This window comes from Leptonotus elevatus, chromosome 20 (assembly GCF_054856555.1).
Source record: "Leptonotus elevatus isolate MCC_2025b chromosome 20, RoL_Lele_1.0, whole genome shotgun sequence".
Taxonomy (NCBI): Eukaryota; Metazoa; Chordata; class Actinopteri; order Syngnathiformes; family Syngnathidae; genus Leptonotus; species Leptonotus elevatus.
The window spans coordinates 13019939-13039363 of NC_141258.1; the positions used below are offsets into that span (position 1 = coordinate 13019939).

The 19425-nt window shown below is 37.4% G+C and overlaps 1 protein-coding gene across 1 annotated transcript; it reads right to left on the reverse strand.

The window, feature by feature from the left end:
* Window positions 1-6528: 6528 nt before the first annotated feature.
* LOC147157135 (transmembrane protein 238-like) lies at window positions 6529-10107 on the reverse strand. Its single transcript, XM_086065027.1, has 2 exons — window positions 9538-10107; window positions 6529-6664 (listed from the first exon to the last, which is right to left on the reverse strand). Exons 1-2 carry the CDS (start codon window positions 10066-10068, stop codon window positions 6650-6652), a joined length of 546 nt encoding a protein of 181 aa, XP_085921153.1. The 5' UTR covers window positions 10069-10107; the 3' UTR covers window positions 6529-6649.
* Window positions 10108-19425: the final 9318 nt, after the last annotated feature.

Sequence of the window (19425 nt, forward strand, 5' to 3'; positions counted from 1 at the left end):
TACCAATTGCAACCATAAATAAAAAAAATAGCGAAGATTGCAATGTGTGGTAGGTTGCGCTGCAGACTGACACGCAGATGAATGGAGGGGTGGAAGACTCGGCACTGCGGTGTATTGATGGAGGGGATTGCATATGGCTTCTCATGCCTTTGTCTTCTGTATGCCTGGTGTATCCGTAGAACATATGCCAAAACACACATTGAAAAGGGAGGAAAAATGGCAGGAAAAAGTCTAATCTAACCTCTTAATTACATGGCACAATATCCATTTATCTGGACAGAGTGTAAAAAAAATAGCAGCAGAGTGACCTCAAATATTCAGAGTTTCCAATTTTCTTAACATTAGAATCTACTGTATTTTTAATCTTCTTCTTTCCCTCTCATTCACTATTCAGTGCTTGGCACAACAAATCATCCTCTTCCATCTCTATGTCTATGTCCTCTGCATCCACTCCAGCTACAGTATCTGAAAGTCTTCAGTTTCACATCCGCAAAGATCCTCTTTGGTCTTCCTCTTTGCCTCCTACTTGGCAGCACAAGAATCTCGGCATCTTCGACTTCAGCTCGGTCATTGCTACCATCTCCGAACTATACACCATGACTGGCCTCATCACTGCCCTTATAAACTATTCCATTCATGTTAGCTGGTGCTGTTTTGTCACAGATCACCCCTGTATTATCTATATATTTAAAAAAGCCAGTTTGAAAGATATATATTGGTAATCTGAATTGTTGAATATTGGCTGGATTAGACATCTAAATCAAAGTGTACTTTTCTGATTGGACTTTTTTCTCAAATACACTTCAGCTCAGAAAATGTACTGACATATGTCCAAATGTTCTGCCCCAAAGCCAAGTCTATTCTACTGCTACAACTTAAAGTAATAGTTTGCTCAATGCAATGCCTTTAAAGTCAATGGGAAAACTGTAAATATGGCAGTGGTGCGAACAGTACAAATACTTCATTACTGTACTTAACAAAGAGATGAACTGTTTTGTGTGTATTTTTTAGTACTAAAAAATTGTTGAATCAGTGCTACTTTTACCTGAGTGTTTTTTTTTACATAGGTATTTGAATTTTGACATTAATACAAGTTGTAAGTAGCCTACTTTTGCAACCTCAGAAATATATTATTTGTCGTAGCATTCGATTGTTTAAAAACTATTAGCAAATGTTTACATGTTATTCAGAAGCATAATAATGGTACGCTATAAAAATAAATGATAGTTCCACGTTCCATTCCGACTGACTCCGGTTCCCATCTGAACTCCACCCAGGAATTCCTTGCAGTTGTTTAGTTTACAAACGGTAGTCCACTAGTAACCATACCGACAAGGTAATTGTGCGTGCGCGTGACCGTGCGCGTGTGCGTGGAGGTCGCTTGCACGCTCAACTGTTTTGACACAACCACAGACACCGACCGTTTTTTTGTTTTGACACTAATATCGATACCCCTCACGTGTGTTCACAACCGTCGTGTCGCAATGTGTGAACACAGGAACCATGATGTCACACGTGTTCACAGTTGATGACGCCGGCAGGAGTATCTGGAATAAATTCAGGATGGATTTAGCGTTTTAAAGTGGAGAAATCAACGTACGAATGTCAATGGTTGGACGCGTCACAGCAAGAAATACATACATTTAACACAATTTTATTATTATTATTATTAACATACATTTTATAATCGAGAAATTATTTTGAAGCAATAAAACAACAGTAATCATTTGTCAACATTGTACTACCATGGCTGGAATTAAATGTTATGGTAGAGCTGCCCTCTGCTGGTCTTTCATGGCCATGCAATGACATCCGAGAAGCCTAATTTTCACAGTACTCTATTGCGGTTTTCATGCATTTTGGTAGCTTTTTTTTTATTTTTTATTATAGGTTTAGGCTTTCGTTCTGATACAGTGCTTCAGAACACGGACTATCACGAGAGACTATGGATAGCCTAGTGTATTTGTTTGGTGCACTATACTGTACCTCCAGTTGGAAGAAAATGTGAAGCCCCTGAAATTATCTGGATTTCTACAAAATGTGTGTGATGTGATCTTGGTTAAGTCACAACTGCTTAAAACAACCACACAAACAAATGTTCTCATATGTTTACTGGACACACCATGTCGCAGCATTTTATGCGGCCAAATAAAGCAAATTAAGTGTCTACTTCAGATTCCTTGATTAATTGATTTGTTATTTTCACTTTGGAAAATTATACCGAAATTATATTTTTCCTTCACAGCTAATATATTTTTCCTTCACAGCTAATATCAGGTTTATTCACCAAATCCATTCTTGACATGAAATAATTGAACAATAGTTGCTGCACAGAATACTTCAATATTTGCTTGCCACAATTTTACCATGACCTCTGATTTAAAATTCTATTTGTCAGGCACAAATGAAACCAGAATGACGATGTAGCTCGTGACTTCAGATAATCTTGGCCAAATGAAGCTTTTGTGAAACAAGCACCGTAACACGGACCGAATTTGTTAAAAAAAATGGGTTCAGTTTTTGAAGCTTCAGCTATAGTGCTCTCTCCTGGCGAAAAGCAAGACTGCACTGGATTTAAAACATCTAATAATGCATCGGATTTATATAGCGCTTTTCTATCTAATGCTTCAAACACACACTTAAAACTCAATATTAAAATACAAGCATACAACATTTTATTTATGATGATGATGATGATGATTATTATTACTGTTATTATTATTACAAATAATGAGAAATGAATGCATGTATTGTGTTAGTGATTAGACAGTTCTAGGGGAAATCTGTCATAAATTGGGTTTGCCTGTATATGGCCATTACGTGGAGTGGAGAATATTCAAATGAGGCACATCATTTTTTCCTGACATTTTCTCAAATGACGCGTCTTTGGTTTGTTTGTTTGTTTGTTTGCTCACAATTTCTCCACATTTGGGAAATTATCCCTGACAACACAAGAGACAAATGATGATGACGAGTGAGGATACGCGGATCAGAAAATGGATGGATGGATTAGGGTTATGTTAACCCTCTTTGAATAAATGTAATAGCTTGTTTAGGGTATCAAACCCAAGACCCAAAAGCTCCAAGCTGCTCCACCTGCAAAATTACAAACATTGGGTCTAACTCGCTTCCTCGCAGCGATATGCGCTAAACTCAATTCAACCTTAATTTTAGAGTAAACAACAACCATAGCTGCATAAAAAATACTGTTCATAACCGTAAATACAATAAAACACTAAAACAATGCCGAGCCTCATGCTGAGTCATGATGCACTGTTCAGGATTTATGCTGCTCACGAAAATAGAATTTTGCGTTAAAAAAAAATTGTGAAATAAGCACCTTACCCTCCCGAGGGCTCTTAGCTGAATTGAGATGTAGTAAAATGATATACGAGGAAAATTTCTCAGTACGATGTATCCGATTACCTTTGGGGACGTTAACTTTAATCCATATTTAATTTGTTAGACTGCTCTTGTGGAAGGATTTCTTTGTGGCGTAAACTATTACTTCTGTTTATGTACAGTAAACTGTACACACATGTTTTTACATGTACATTAAAAAACTGCAAAATATATATTTGTAATATAAAATATCCCCCCCCCCCCCGCTGTTTATTGCCAATTTTTTCTTCTACAGTCAAATCATAAGAAAAAGCAGCATAGCCTGCAGAAGTGTACAGACTTGCCACCTCCAATTCAATCATTGTTTCCATTGTCACTACGGTGTCAAGTCAAACAGTGTCATGTTCACTTGACCCACACGGGTGTGTGTTCGTGTATGTTGTGTGTTGCCTGTGGTCGCAGTCAGACAGCAGCCCGGAATGACACGCGAGGTGTGAGGAGGAAATTTAAACCCATGGAGACTGCCTGCCAGCGTGTTTGTGACACCTTGGACATCCGTGTTGACATACTCATCCCTGAATGTTATGAATTAATAATGTACAGAACGGTCGCGCTTATGTGAGGCCTCACGAACTACATTTTGGAGTCATCTGCACTTTATGTATAGGGCAAGGGTCATCAACCTTTCCTGTCAAAAAAGCCATTTTAGGCCAAATAAATAACCAAAAATTTGTCTGGAGCCACAAAACATTTGAAGACTGTGATGAAGGGAACAGTGTGTTAGTGTTAGCTAATTAGAGCTGCACCACAAACAACGCAAAAATATGCAGCTACCGATGCTATGACAATCATTTTCTTTTACCTTTAGTCTTTAGGTTTTGGATTTGTGCGTGTGCGCACGCGCAATTTTCTTAAATACATTTTTAGACTTTTCCGACTTTCTCTAAAATTTCTGACATTTTTGGCAATTTTGTGGGTATTTTATAGTCATTTTCTGCCTCTCGACTTCCTTTTTTTGGAAATTTTATGCCTCTTTTTTACCGGTAATTTTTTTCCAATTTTGTGGACATTTTATGGGAATTTTCGTGATTTCTTGTGTTTTTCGACAATTTATAGTTACTTTCTTAATGTTTTATTTTCTGCTTTTTTTTATTTATTATACATTTTTGTATATATTTTTTTTGCAGGCAATTCAGAAAATATTTTATGGTAATTTTCTGCTTTTCTTTTGTTTTTGGACATTTTAGGTTACTTTTTGAAATTTTTATTTTTTGCCTTTTTTAATTAAATTCTCTGACATTTTTTGGCAATTTCGTGGTCAGTTTATGGTAAATTTCTACTGTTCCTCTTCATTTTTGGACAGGTTATGATCACTTTTGGGATCTTTTTCTGACGACTTAAAAATTTGGACTGACATTTTTTGAATATTTAATTATTAATTTTTAAAAATCTGAATAATTCATTCGAAAAATATTTTACAAATATGTAAAAAAAAAAAATAATTTCTACATTTTTTAAATGTAGAGACCAACAGGGAGCCACAGGAGAGGGACTAAAGAGACACATGTGGCTCCACAGCCCCTGGTATAGGACAAAAAAGGCATAAAAACATTTTACGAGTGTTATATGTATGGCCAACCATTTAGTGAAAAGCTTACGTTGGGTGTATTGTTACTGTTAAACGGAAAGATTATTTCAGTTTAAATATAAGCCACACTGTCAATATAGGGTGTGCTACTTTAGAATGGAAACCACCTGTCTCACATATTTCATGTAAAGTTTGCAATGAAGTGTGGCGCCGCCGCCGCCAACAAAAAAAGTCTCAACTTTGGACTTTGCTTTTTATGTCTTTATGATGGTTGATAGCATTTGGCCCCTTACAGACGTCAATTCCTGTAAAATGAGAGCACTCCTTCCTTGTTCCAGTAACAAATGAACCCAGTTTGACTGGTTTCTTTTGAATAGGTTGAGTGCGGGACCATTACTCAGATTTCACAACATAAAAATCCCCACATAGAGACAACATAGTTAACAGAAAATCAATATAAAGAGACTAACATGGAAATTAGCTTGCAACGACATTAGAGCGACTCAGCAAAAATTACATACAATTTTTTTTTCACAATAGTATTTTCTATGTGCTTTCACTAGTCGTTCACCTGTTTTCTGCGATCGGTCATGTGACATTCGCAAGCTGAGCTGTGATTAGTTGTAACTTGAGCACTGTGCAACTGTGATGTCATTTTCAGTTGAGAGCAAGTGGCAAAATGGCCGCCGCATGACTTGACTAAAAACGGGTGGATTTTGCTACTGAATTCACATTTCACAAACGCAACAGTGATCAAAATAGCGTACCGTGTTTAGACATGTGAAGGCGTATAGAATATATTATTGTACAGAATATTTTTGGGGTGAAAAATTCACATTATCATCATGACAGGGCAGTTTTGTTCTGTCATCCAGGTAACCACTTTTCATTTTGGCACCACCAGGTTTCCAAGATACCAGAAAATCCAGAAGACCAGGCTGATGAAAAGGTTGAGAGTTCCAGATAAGACCTAAAATTTTTTAAAAAATAAAATAAAATAAATAAAAAGAAAAAGGGAGCAACGATGTCCACAAGGAAGAGGACGAAGCCAGCCACATCCGGGAAAACAGCCACCAAGAAAAACAGGCAGTGGCCGAGATAAGGCGTGTGTGTAATCCATTCTAAAGAACTATGCTTTGCGCGTAAACAAATTTCACCGCTTTTCCGGTTGACCTTTACAACTCATGGAAATAGTTTGAAGGGAAAAACTTAAGAAAATGCGTGCTCCTGTCCCGTCTCAGTCCACATGCAAGGCTGAACTGATGGCAGCATTATTTTCTACAGATCCATCTGAATGCTGACTGTTTTTTTTGTGTGCAGTCCAACATTGTTGCTTTTTAAATGGAACATTACTACAAAAGATAACGTGACTATGTTTTACCAAAATGCATTTTGTATTACGTGAATCAACAACAAAAGTAGTCCTTCAACAATGCAATGTAATCTTGGAAGAACATTGTCTGCTGGTAAACTTTATTCCTTGAAAAGTATTCCACATTCTCTTTTTCCAAACATTGACACTTTAAAAAAAAATAGGAATTTGCTATTTACATATGAAAGATGTTCTTCTGTGTGCAGCCCGTCTGCCTTGAGTCTGGCTTGTCCCTGATTAAAAAACCTTAAAAAAATAAAAATAATAAATAAAAAAGTGACACTAGGTTTTTCGCTCAAGGTTTTCAGTCTTTAGAACAGTTTTGAAAAGCATCACCCGTTCATCGTTCATGGGAATCCAACCTGTGATGAAGAAGAGAGTTTTTTGTCAGTGGCATTGTATGCAGATACTAACAATGCAAATATCAGGCCAAAGGAGTAACAGAACATTTTCAAGCACAACAATTGAATTGTGTCTTTTCATTTAACTATTGGCATCCTGGTCTCTGTTTCTGCAGTACAAAAGTGTTTAAATAACCCTTAGATAATCTATTGTCATTGCTACATTTGGGTGTGGCGAGTCCTGCGGGTTTAATCTCGGGGATTAAGCGAGATTGTGACCCAAAGCAAGCTCATCAACCTTGCTTACTGTGTGTGACGGACAACCGAGTCAGCACTTTTGGCACTGAATGATGTACAGTTTATGCAGAGTGACACTCGCAAGTTTACACCTTAATCCTCGAGGGCGTAGATACTAGAATGAACCTCATACTGAAGGAGACGCTAAAACAAGTAAAGTGAGGAAAAAAAGAGCTATACAGATATGATGGTATTCGTATGAAAGAGGTGACATGTTTGGATTTTAATGTAACCCCCCCGACTCAAAAGTATATTTTGACATTTGATTTTTGTTTCAAGCTCACCCACGTGCAACTTTTAACTCGGCTTTTAATGTGAACAGAGATAAAAATTGGTGATGTTTGAATATCGTTGGCCTACATGCCTGCTATCAACACTACTCAGTGTTTACGACTGTAGATTAGTGTTGGAGTAGCACTGGTGCAGTGTAAAAAAATTAATTAAGCAACATTTTGAAAAGACTTAAATGTTCACACATTTTTTATACACAGATTTTTAAATTTTTTTTTTACTCAATTTGATTTTTTAACGTTGCATGAAATACAAATTTAAAAAAAGGGACAATTTTGTATTATTGTATTTTTTATTCAACCTTTATTTAACCAGGTAAAAACTAATTCTCATTTACAAACATGACCTGGATAACACGACCCGAGTAAATTCAGCATTGCCATTTTTTTGTTAACTAAACTGGCAATTTTGCTGCACATGGAGTTGTTCAACGTTCAGATGAATAATGAACTAATCTGTTTTGAGTCGAGCTCTGCTGGAAAATTCACAGTGAACACCCGAGTGAAGCGGCAAAAAGAAAACATTTCATGAATAAGACAGTGCCTTATGTTTTAAAAAAGAAAAACATTTATGGGAAGAAACATCGGCATTCGGGGTGCAGTGTTTGTTCATCTGACTGCACTATTTCACACAGTACACATCTCATGATCATAAGAACTTGGCGAAGGCACATTCAAATTTACTAACTGGAACTAGTGTGTGATGTGAATGTGCATAAGGTGTACTTATGAGCGAGGAGACCTTATGTATCTTCTCCCCTGTCTCCCTACAACTATTCATCCTGTGGATCAATAAAAACCGCTGAGCTCCATTAAAATGCAATTGCGCCTTTTGGGCCGAAGGCTGTCTGGCTTTCCACCTGATTACAAGTTGGCTGAAATAAAACAGAACAGTGAAGGTGAACAGAACCAGTCTGGCTCATTCATTATTTATATATATATATATATATATATATATATATATTATTAGTCAAGGACGCCGATACAGATATATGGAGCCGGTATTCATTTTCATTAAAAGGGAAAATATTGGCATAAAAAATGTAAAAAATACAAACTCCAGCTCTGATTTGTATTTTTATCAGCACATGTTTATTGAACAATGTTTAGGGTTCGTAAAATATTGAAGTGTTCAAATTTTTTTGGGTCAATAAACATCTTTGTTTTTCAAATTTAACAAAAAGTTCAGGAATCTTCCAGGGGCAGTAGCATGTCTTAAAATAAAAACTTAAGTAAATAGGTCTCTAATTTAAAACATCAATATATCTGAAGTATTAACATTTTATTGATCTAGTTTTAATTTCAAACAAAGACAGAAGGTGCAGAGTTCCCAGGGTCAGAAGCATCTATGAAATTTTTAATAATTAGTTCTCTGATTTTTTCCCCTTTTCCTGAACACTTTTTTTTAAAAATGGATTTATCAGCCGTATGATTCTTCAAAATGGCCAATATTCATCAAAATGCTCAATATCGGCACCAATAATCGGTCTATTACTAATAATAATGATAATAATAATAATGTTTCAACTCATCAATGATGGTGTATTTTATATCTTAAGGTAAAATGTTTTCCAGAGCGCATGGGCTTCACTTTATTGTCATTTAATCAATGACAATAAAGTGAGTCATTTCCTGATTATGACTGATCAGAAGCAGTGATGATGACAGACTTAAATTGGTGGCAGCAAACAACCCCAGAGGAGCGATCGAGAGCGCCGTTTCAGGCCACTGCTGGCCGAGTTCCAACACTCGCACCCCCACTCCTGCGCCCCCCAACCACGCGCTCCCCGCTCATCGGCGGGAGGGCGTCTCGGCTATCTGAAATGCTTGGGACACTGAGACAGACACTACACACTCGCAGCCTCGCACCCGTCGACGGGAACGCGGCCCACACGTCGCAAACCGGAAACGGAAACTAAGTTGATGGGTGAAAAACCGGAAGTCGGAAGTCCCGCCTCCTCCATTGCTTGTTGACTCAATACGCTAAGCATCTTGCAGGTCAAACATGTTTTTGAAGGTATGCCTGAACTTTTGCAAAAAAATAAATAAATAATGCAACATGCACTATTGATGGGGTCAAAGAGACAAAGTAGGTTAGGGAATAAAGTTTCAGTAATGACTCTAAACAAAAAGATGTTTGGGGTTGTAGCGGAAGAAGAGGTGGTGAGGTGAACTCTTAGGTCAACTCCAGCTTTTGTTGCAATAAACATTTTTATGGCAGTCATTTTAACATAGTGACTCTTTTCCCACACGCAAAACCCCATAATAAACAGCAGATGAATCACAATGTAGAAAACGTATACACACCTTATCCAGGCAGAGAGATTTCTCTGATTTGTTCTCCACAGTGTGCAGATTCACATCAGAGTTCTTCAACGCAGCCAACTCCACGTTTTTACCATCCGATTTACACTCAGTCCCCCCATCAAAGGCCCTGTTGTCCTGACCTGTTGTCAATTCCCAAGTAATTCGAGTGGGCTCATCGCGAGGCGCGGCTCCGTTCATCTCTTTGCCGAAGTTCTTCTTCTCCAGAGACTTCATGGCGCTTCTGGAGAGCCTCTCAGACAGCTTCCTCGCCCAATGCGTGAAAGAGATGTCCAGGGATCCGCTCTTGTGATCGGCGTACAGTCGCACGTTGCCGGTGTACCACAAAACCCACCACACTAAACTGAGGAAAATGACAAGCGAGCCCGTGTAAATGAGAAAATCTCCGTAGTAGCGGCCGTCCACATTGAGATTGCCAAAAATCCCCACCAGAAGTACAAGCAGACCAGCAGCATCGAAAATGATGGCGAGGACGAACACCGGCGCGCAGTTGCCCACGCAGCTGGCGGCCATAACGGCGGAGGGCCAGATGCGGGCCCGTGTAACGGCACTCGGCCCGTCAACCTGTTTTTCAGGAGGCACATGTCGCAGATTTCGCACCTGCTCTGTGTTCGGGTCACCTGCGGGCAAGCCACGCCTTATTTGCTACGTCACTGTAAAACATTTTACATGCATGCAAACGATTTGATGCATTCAGGGACAGCGTGAAAAACATCATCCACGAACGGGCAAATATTATTGCACTGTAAATTCGGTATGTGTTAAATATCTATGTAGTGTAGAAATAACAATGGGTGATTTGACAGCACCCAGTATAATGTAGTGTACTGTGTCTCTCATTAAAAAAAATACATAAATAGACAAAAAAATAAATAAATAATAATAATTGAAAACAAAACGACTAATAATGCACTGTTTGTATTTACACTGTCAGAGTTGTATTCGAAAACATGTTTACTATGCAGTAGTGTATCGTAGAACTGCAAAAATGTGCTGCATGTGTTTCTAATATTTTACCAACACAATTAGTTGAGCCAAATACTGCATATAGGACTATACGGTATTACAAACCTTCCCTCACAATGAAAAAAATAATTTCAGTTGAATTCAGTGATGGTGGGTAAGGTTAAAGATAACGAAAACTAAGACAATAACTGAAACTAAAAAAACAACAAAAACATTTTAACGTAATACAAATAAAAACAGGAATGTTTTAAAGATAACTGAAACTATACACTTGAGTTTATGTTTATATGTTTTTATGTTGATAAAACTAACCAAAATTAACTATAATTATAGCAAAACTTTCCTTCATTTTCCTATTTGTCTATTAATTTCATATGTGAGCTTTTGGGGTTTATTTTCAATGTATTAATTTTACTATCACTGTTCAGCCATAGGTTATAGGAGAAAGAAGGTCAAACAATCAATTGTGAATCGTAGTTTGTTTACTTTATTACACTATAGCCTAACTTTTTTTAAATTTTGCACTCCACAAATAGGCTTATGTGTGTAGAGTACAAACAAACTATTAAAGCTGATAAAAACTAAACAAAAAACAGCAGCATAAAACAAATATATAGGCTTGCTACTTTTTCAACCTAGAAAACGACGCGATGTATAAAAGAAGTAAAGTGAGGATCCGGAGCTCTGATAGGAAAAAACAACAACCCAGAAACAGCAACAATATGGAGGAACGTGAACCGGGTATCATGAATTGAAGGGCGACAGCAACAAATTCAGAGAACCAAGATCATGGTTTTATTTTGTTTTAACCTACCAGCTCCTGTTGTTAAAAAGTCTCCATCTAATCAACGGAAACACAGACAAGTAAAGTATTTTATTTAATTTGATCTGCTGTCATACCTCATTTTGCGTTTCTTCTTAGTCACTTTACAGCGTTAGCAAAGGTATGGGAACACAATATTTTGATAGCATAATTGTTGAGCCAGTGTTTCATAAGCTCTTAAACATGCAACATGTAACTTATTGTTATTATTATTATTTTTGGTCTATCTGAAGTACTTTTTACTTGAAGAAAAGCTTGTCTGAATTCTAAAAATGCATTAAAGTGCCTTGATGCAATTTTTAACCCACTTTTACTCCAGGTTACTCATCATAAACCTTTACAAAAGGAGTTATGTATCACCCATAATCCTTCAAGGGAATTGACAGCAATAGTTGCCATCCCATGATGGCATTGTTTGGAAAAGAAGATCCAAACTTGTTTCAAACAGTGTTGTCTTTTCCAATGGTCTTTTCAATCTCGCCTCGACCAGATGACATTTCCCGCAAAGGTTAAGGAAAGGTGCTGTAAAGGTTAGGAGATTCGACTTTCTGAAGAGGTCTTCTCTCTCCTAGCTGGCCTGGAAATGCCTCAGGATCCCCTTGGAGGAGATGGACCAAGTTAGGTTCTCTGCTCAGGCTGCTTCCCGTGGTACCTGACCTTCACATAATGTTAATAATAATGGTATTGTTGGCTTTAATTGATTTACTGGCATTAATCTGCATGGTAACTTGATCTTTATGCATATTGCACAAGTGGCATTTGTGTTCTCGCCATATGTTGTTGTCAGAATGAAAAGGAACCCCTATTCATTTAAAATGAAGAACTCAGCCAGACCTCAATAAGTCAGAAGATATAACAGCGAGTAAGTCATCTTCACGGTGATATTTCAAGTCCAATTTATGAACCATAAACGGCCCAGCGAATTGCTCTCCATAAATATCCCTAAGTGGCCTTTTGCTTGTTCAGTTCTTTGTTATTCAGCTGCTCAAATCCCCGCCCTGATGTTGCACCCAAAACTCAACACACCCACAGTTAGTGTAAGTATCAGGTATCCAGAAACTGGGATGTGTAGAGAAGGTAGAAAACAAATATTTAACTAGTACTTTACTGTGTATACTGCAAAATTGAAACACAGTTAATATGTCAGTTGATTAGTGAGTATGTATGATGAGAAAGTTGATTTCAACTCTTAAAGACAATTTTCAATGTAAGTGTAATGCTATTGAAATGTGTTTCTCCATTAAAACCACAGATTTCTCCTTGTCTAGCTCAGGTTTGGAGTTTATGTAATCTACATGAATACCTCTTTGCATCCCATCCATCATCCAATCAGGCTCAGGTTTCAGATGTAGCATCTTCTCAGCGGTAGCAATATTGGCACACCGTTTATTTAGACATTAGACATCTGTCAAAACATGTAGTCTTATCCTAGAACGAAGTTTCATACTTACATACTATGTCCTTATGTGATGGAAGAGAATTCAGAACCATTAAAATAACAAAACAAAAACAACTAGTGTCTGCTTTTGTTACTTAATGGCATGAATGATACATGTTGAGATTTAACTATACAGGTGCATACCACACCATTTTGATGCTTTCTTCCTGTTCCTGTATATTCTCATTTGATTGCTAGAGGGCGCCAGTCATCTTTAAAACACAACAATACGGGGGTTGTGCTCAGGGAACCCAAACTGCACTATTCAAACCACATTTAAATGACAAATTCTTTATTAGAGTATAATCAATAAAAGCATAAGAAAGTCATCAAAGAAAAAAGTGTTGTATTTAGATTTAATCAGACATCTGTTACAAAATACAATCACAGTAAAAAAAAAAAAAGCATAAAAGACCTTTCATGCTTTAGCTAGCAAGAACAAACCATTCAATGATGGATTGCAGTGGCTAATGTTCTAATTCTGCAATAACAACCTGCAGCACACAGATTTTTATCTGATCGACCTTCTACAGACAGACCCAGTGTACTGTGAAAAATATGATTTGCTACTTGCCGAAAAGTACTCAGTAAATTGAAAGAAACTTTTTGATGCTTGTACTATTCAGAGACTGTATAGGTTGGATTTATTAAGATCACAAATATAGCCAGCGCTAAACTGCACATTCACGTTAACAGATGGGTAAAAAATAATGCCAATTGGGTAAAAAAAAAAAGTACCAACCCAACTTTTAGACTTATTAAATTAAATTAATACTCCTCAAAACGATCTATTTTTTTTGGCTTGTTTTATGGTTTCTTCGTTTGACCCATCTTTTTGAGTTAATTTAATAACCAAACTTAATTTGGTCAAATATGAATCGATTCAACTTTTTGAATTATCTTATCCAAAACGTTGGGTCAAATTAAATAATAACCCACAAAGCATCCCGGTTTGTTGGGTTGTTTTGTGGGTTATTCAATTTACCCAAAAAGCTGGGTCAAATGAATAACCAACAAAACAACAACTGAATTGGGTGTAAAATGAACTGACACAACTTTTTGAATTATTTAACCAAAAAAGTTGGTAAAAATTAAATTATTAACCCATATAGCAGCCACATTTTGGGGTTGTTTTGCGGGTTATTAATTTTACCCAACTTTTTGGGTTAATTGAATAACCCAACTGGTCAAATATGAATCAACCCAACTTTTGGAATTATTTAATCCAAAATGTTGGGTCAAACACACAAAGCAACCCGGTTTGTTGAGTTGTTTTGTGGGTTATTAAAATTTCCCAAAAATCTGGGTCAGATTAATAATGCACAAAACAACAATTGAATTGCGAACAATTGAAAAATTAACCAACCCAACTTTTTGAATTATTTAGCCCAATAAATTGGTAAAAAATTAATAATAATCCACCAGGCAGCCACATTTTTTAGATTGTTTTGTGGGTTATTCATTTGACCCAACGTTTTGGGTTAATTGAATAACCCAAAAAGTAGAATTGGTTCGTTTTTGATCGAGTTTGGGTTATTTTTAACCCAACTGTTTTTAGAGTCTGCATTCGATGTTGTTGGGCATGTTACATGTGATCTACTATGATTATTTAAGGGTCTGCTAAAGGCCCAGGGGCTACCCCTGGAGGATTTCAGCTGGGGTGATCTGGTTTCCACATGCCATAGGGTTTTGGGGTGTCAGACCATTAAAACCGTGCAAATCCTTTTGAACATGTCGTACTATGCTTTTCCGAATAAAATGACAAAAGATAAATGCTGATAAAATGTAAAGTCACAACAATTTCAAGAGGTATGAGATAAGCAGCTACAGATGTTACTGCAACAGTTTGATGGACTTGCCCGGTAAAGGATGTGGATGCTTCAGGGTAATCTCCAAATGCTCCAGGTCGAGTTGGTTTATCTTCAGCATGCAAGGGATTTTAATAATGTATGATGATAATAAACCCCAAGTTATTATGGGAGTCTTTCCTTTGCCTGCTTTGAGGCACTTAGTGTGAATTTAGGTTACATCACTTACAGCCTATATTTCCTTTTTGTTATGTCATATAATCATTATTGAATTTCTACTTCTGCCACATAAAATTACATAATAATTAGGGTTGTCAGGCAATTAAAATTTGTAATCGTAATTAATCGCATGACTTCAATAGTTAACTCACAATTGCAAAGTATTAATATTCTTGTTAACATAAATGTGTGTGTGTGTGTGGGGGGGGGGGTAATAAACTAATAGAAATATGGCTGCATCTTTTAGTCATTGATACAGTAATTTCATAATAGTTCATACAATTGAGTTAAAAATAAAAACGAGTGTGATATTGATTTGTGTTGAGGTACTTCCTCTGCCACTAGATGGCATAATTGCATTTGTAATACGTGACAGCTCAGTGCATTTTTCTTTTCATATTAAGCGCTATCTAAGCTTTAACATGAAGAAACTTTAAAAAAAAAAAAAAGTACAGTACAACTTGACCCCAGTCTCCACAAATCTATGCATTATTATTACTGCTCAATTTTGACATGGACGTGTCTGCTGCGTTGTGACTGGAATTACCCCAGTACAGGCTTTCCAAGTCAGGGGCGGTCATTAATCGCGCATCAAGGCATTAAAGAAACTTTAAATTAACTCAAAATTAACGCACTAATTATGACACCCCTAAAAATAATGAGAACTTGTTTGCAGTATATTTGATATTAAAAAACACAGCATGGGTCTAAAAGCGTAGAGATATACAGAGACCTGATCACCAATGCATTGTGGGATCACAAAGAATACGCTTGTCTCTAGGGATTGTATAAAGGCACAGAATCAATCAGAAAGGGTACAGTACGTAGCGCAGCAACACTTAATCTTTGCCAGAAAGCGACACAATTGGAGAGTCAAGTTATCCTGAATAGCGTCTGCAAGTAAAGGAGCTGGAACTGCATACTGTAAAATAATTGAGAGCTGCAAGGTAATTGAGGACATAGATCAATAATATCCAGGGGGTTGTTCTCATTACAGAGACACCCAGACACTTCCGAAAGTTATTGCTCAACAATGATGAATCTGAAGAGAAAAGCAGCGAGGGGAGCAAGGAGGAGAAAGGGAGTAATGAGATCGAAAAATTCGACAAACGAGACCCCTGTCTATCTCATATCTAAACTCATATCAAACCTCTCTGTGCGGCAGGTGGTTTAGCCGCTTCACATTTAAAAAATGTCAGATCTCTGCGCTTAGAAAAGGGGATCTTTCCGGGGGAGCCTGACGGCTTCCCGTGCCCTGATTTCCCCAAGGATTGGCATTCTCGACACGCATGGGCGTCTGTGAGTGTTTAAACAGTCAACCTCCACCCAAACCGCCCATCCACCCTCACAAACTGCACCCATTTCCCTATTACCAGCCTCTTCTATCCTCCCACGCTTCATTTCAGTTCCCATTGGCTGTTAGTGATGTATAAAGGGACCAGCACAACTTCCAAAAGTGTTTAAGGAACTTGTTGGATAAGTCATTTCATTAAATGTTTACCCTGTCTTTTCTGCAAGTAGAGGTGTAAGGAAGGGGGGGTCAATGAAACTGGGGTTTCAATTTTGAGATGCCACCTGGGGCAAAAACAGGAGGGCTGCAGTTCCACTGATAGAGTGTATTTTAAGGGAACACCGTTTTCTAGATGTTATCCTTGAGGCTGTGAGCATGGAGAGGCAGAACTGTTAAGTTGCGCTCTCACACAGAAACATTTATTTTCCAAGGTGTTTTGGGGCTATTCATTATCCGAAAACTTGCCTTAATTCACATACTATCTGTGGTAAGAAAAACATTTCTATCACAGGGTTTCCCATTAGTTTCCATATATTGTATTTTCTAAAACTATTCATTTATATAATGAACTCAACATAATCTACCATTGTTTAACAGTCTCCTGATTAAAACTCATTCACTCCCAGCCATTTTCACTGAAACAACCCCCTTCGCTCCCAGCTGGTTTACAGAATTTTGACAGACAGTTCGCATTAGAATACAGCTAAGTTGAATCATTATTCACATTCCGGTTTAAAACACTGTCAAAAAGAGCCAACATGGCCCTGGCTGATTTCTTGTACTCTGCTGCCACCTGTTTTTTTGGTAATAACTACCATTGCTTTAAGACACCTCTTCATGTCAGAAGCTGCATGAAAGCCTTATGTATGTTCTTGCAAAAAACAAAAAAAACAAATTATAAACACGTTTTTGGGAGTGAAGGACAACGTATTAAAAACCGTATTTACACGTTAAGTTAATATTGCATCCAACTGGAAATGACATCACAGTTGCTCAAGTCTCAGATAACGACCAATCACAGCTCATGTGTTTTCTGAAGCTGAGTCGTGATTGGTTGTTACTGAAATGACATCACAGCTGCTCAAGGCTCCCTGCACAACTGTGATGTCATTTTCAGTCGACAGCAAGTATCAAAATGGCCCCTCCCTGAAATGAATAAAAACAGATAGATTTTAATCTTACCATACCTATTTATTTATTTATTTATTTTGTAATCTTTGGGTGTCAGTTGAAGGCCATGATCTGAAAAAGATACGAAATATGAATAATCTCAACGAATGTATCACCAATGCTACAAGCATAGCGATGCTAATACATGCTCTTCCGCCAGTGAAATAGGTTTACAAAATAATAGTAGCAAACAATTACAATTGTACGATTACATGACTATCTCTACATTAGCCATTAAGAACGGACGACAGGGCTTTATCTGAAACTTAAAGCCATTGCGGAAGTTTGAAGTTGTATATTCGACTCTTTCAATAAGTTATACTTTCACAATTAATAAAGATAGACTTGTGTAGCGGGGTGCAGGATGCAGTTTGGCGCTACACATTTAATTTTAGTGGGTTTTTATTTTGAGTTGCTGAAAAACACAAAATATAATACATTTAATGCACAGCGTTCACAAAATGTCGCATACACGGCTGTATCCACATTGCATGTGGCTCTTCTTTAGGTCATACACAAAAATTAGTAAACGCTGCCCTCCGCTGATTGGCGTTAGTAATTACTTCTTTCTAGAATACCAATTTTTTAAAATCATTCTCCCTTAACTATTAAACAATGAGAAAAGATGACCACCCTCTTATGGAGGACCAAAAGTGCCAAAATTAAATAAATTAATACACCATCTGAGCATGGGCTGCACTATAAATTAACACAAAATACCTGTGGGAACAATATTATTGTAAATATAATACTTTTGAATATAGTTGTATACCACACTTGCAGTGTTGAATAATATGACACTAACAAGCTAGTAGTCACCAATAAACTCTCTCTCTCTCTCTCTCTCTCTCTCTCTCTCTCTCTCTCTCTCTCTCTCTCTCTCTCTCTCTCTCTCTCTCTCTCTCTCTCTCTCTCTCTCTCTCTCTCTCTCTCTCTCTCTCTCTCTCTCTCTCTCTCTCTCTCTCTCTCTCTCTCTCTCTCTCTCTCTCTCTCTCTCTCTCTCTCTCTCTACCAAACAAACAGGCAGACACAACACAGGTGAGATTCATTAGGCAATCATTCAACCTATGCGAAACATAGACATTAGCCAATCACTTTATATATATTTTTTTTAAACATTTAAGGAAGATGCATGATAAAAGTTTTGATTTAAAGATTCGATCGATATTATGAGCTAGAGCATATGGGCATAAGGTGAGGTGAATCAGGGCACAATTTTTCACATTTGGAGCTACTGTATGGGCAATTTAGAGACTTCAATTAACCTATCATGCATGTTTTTGGAACGTGGAGGGAAACCAGAATACTGTGTTGCCTAGACAGCTCCTTAAACCTGATTATAAAAATTCAGAAGGGCCTCCCATTGGGGCGCCAGAGTGAAAGTGCAGCAGTGTGAGCAAAATAAATAGAATATATGTGGCTCTGGGTCTGGTGTGTTATCTGAGGGGAGGCTCACTGTCCTGCACTTTGAAAGCCACTGTTTGCTGATTGCTATTTTTGATAGGATGGAAAAATCTAACGGTGATAACAGATGCTTGAGGTAACTGGAATCAAAGGTCAGACTGGTACATTTTAGTTTTCTATTTTTGAGCTTACTTCTTGAAATACTTAAAGACTGAATTTGCCAACTGACTGATGACAATTGAGTGTGTCTTTGTGTCTTTTCCAGAGCAGCAAAACCTTTTTTATTGCATAAAAACACTGACAGCGAGCAGCAAAAATCTTTGAGAAAGTAAACAGTGGAAATTACGGCATCAGACAACATGTGCTCAGGGATTATTTAGTTCCACGAGTACTGTATCTTCAGTGACCTGCACTGACATGAAATAGGAAATTTCATTCTGCCAATATTTGTCGCTCACAAGTAGTATCAGAGTTATAATATGGTGCCTGTTTGAAAGACAATCCTGTTAAGGTGAGACATCGATATCACATTTCACACATGATTTTCTTCTCCTGACCTGTTGTGTTGAACGTAATTTGCCTAAGTATTTTAAATGTCACACCCGTAGCAAATATATGATTAACGGGTGACCTGCCTGCACTCGGCTATGGCAAAATACTGCCTTTGCCTTTGTTCTATACAAAGAGACAAGGAGGCTTTGTGCTTATCCTATATTGTGGCTCTGGTGTTGTATTTCGCTTTAAAATAGGC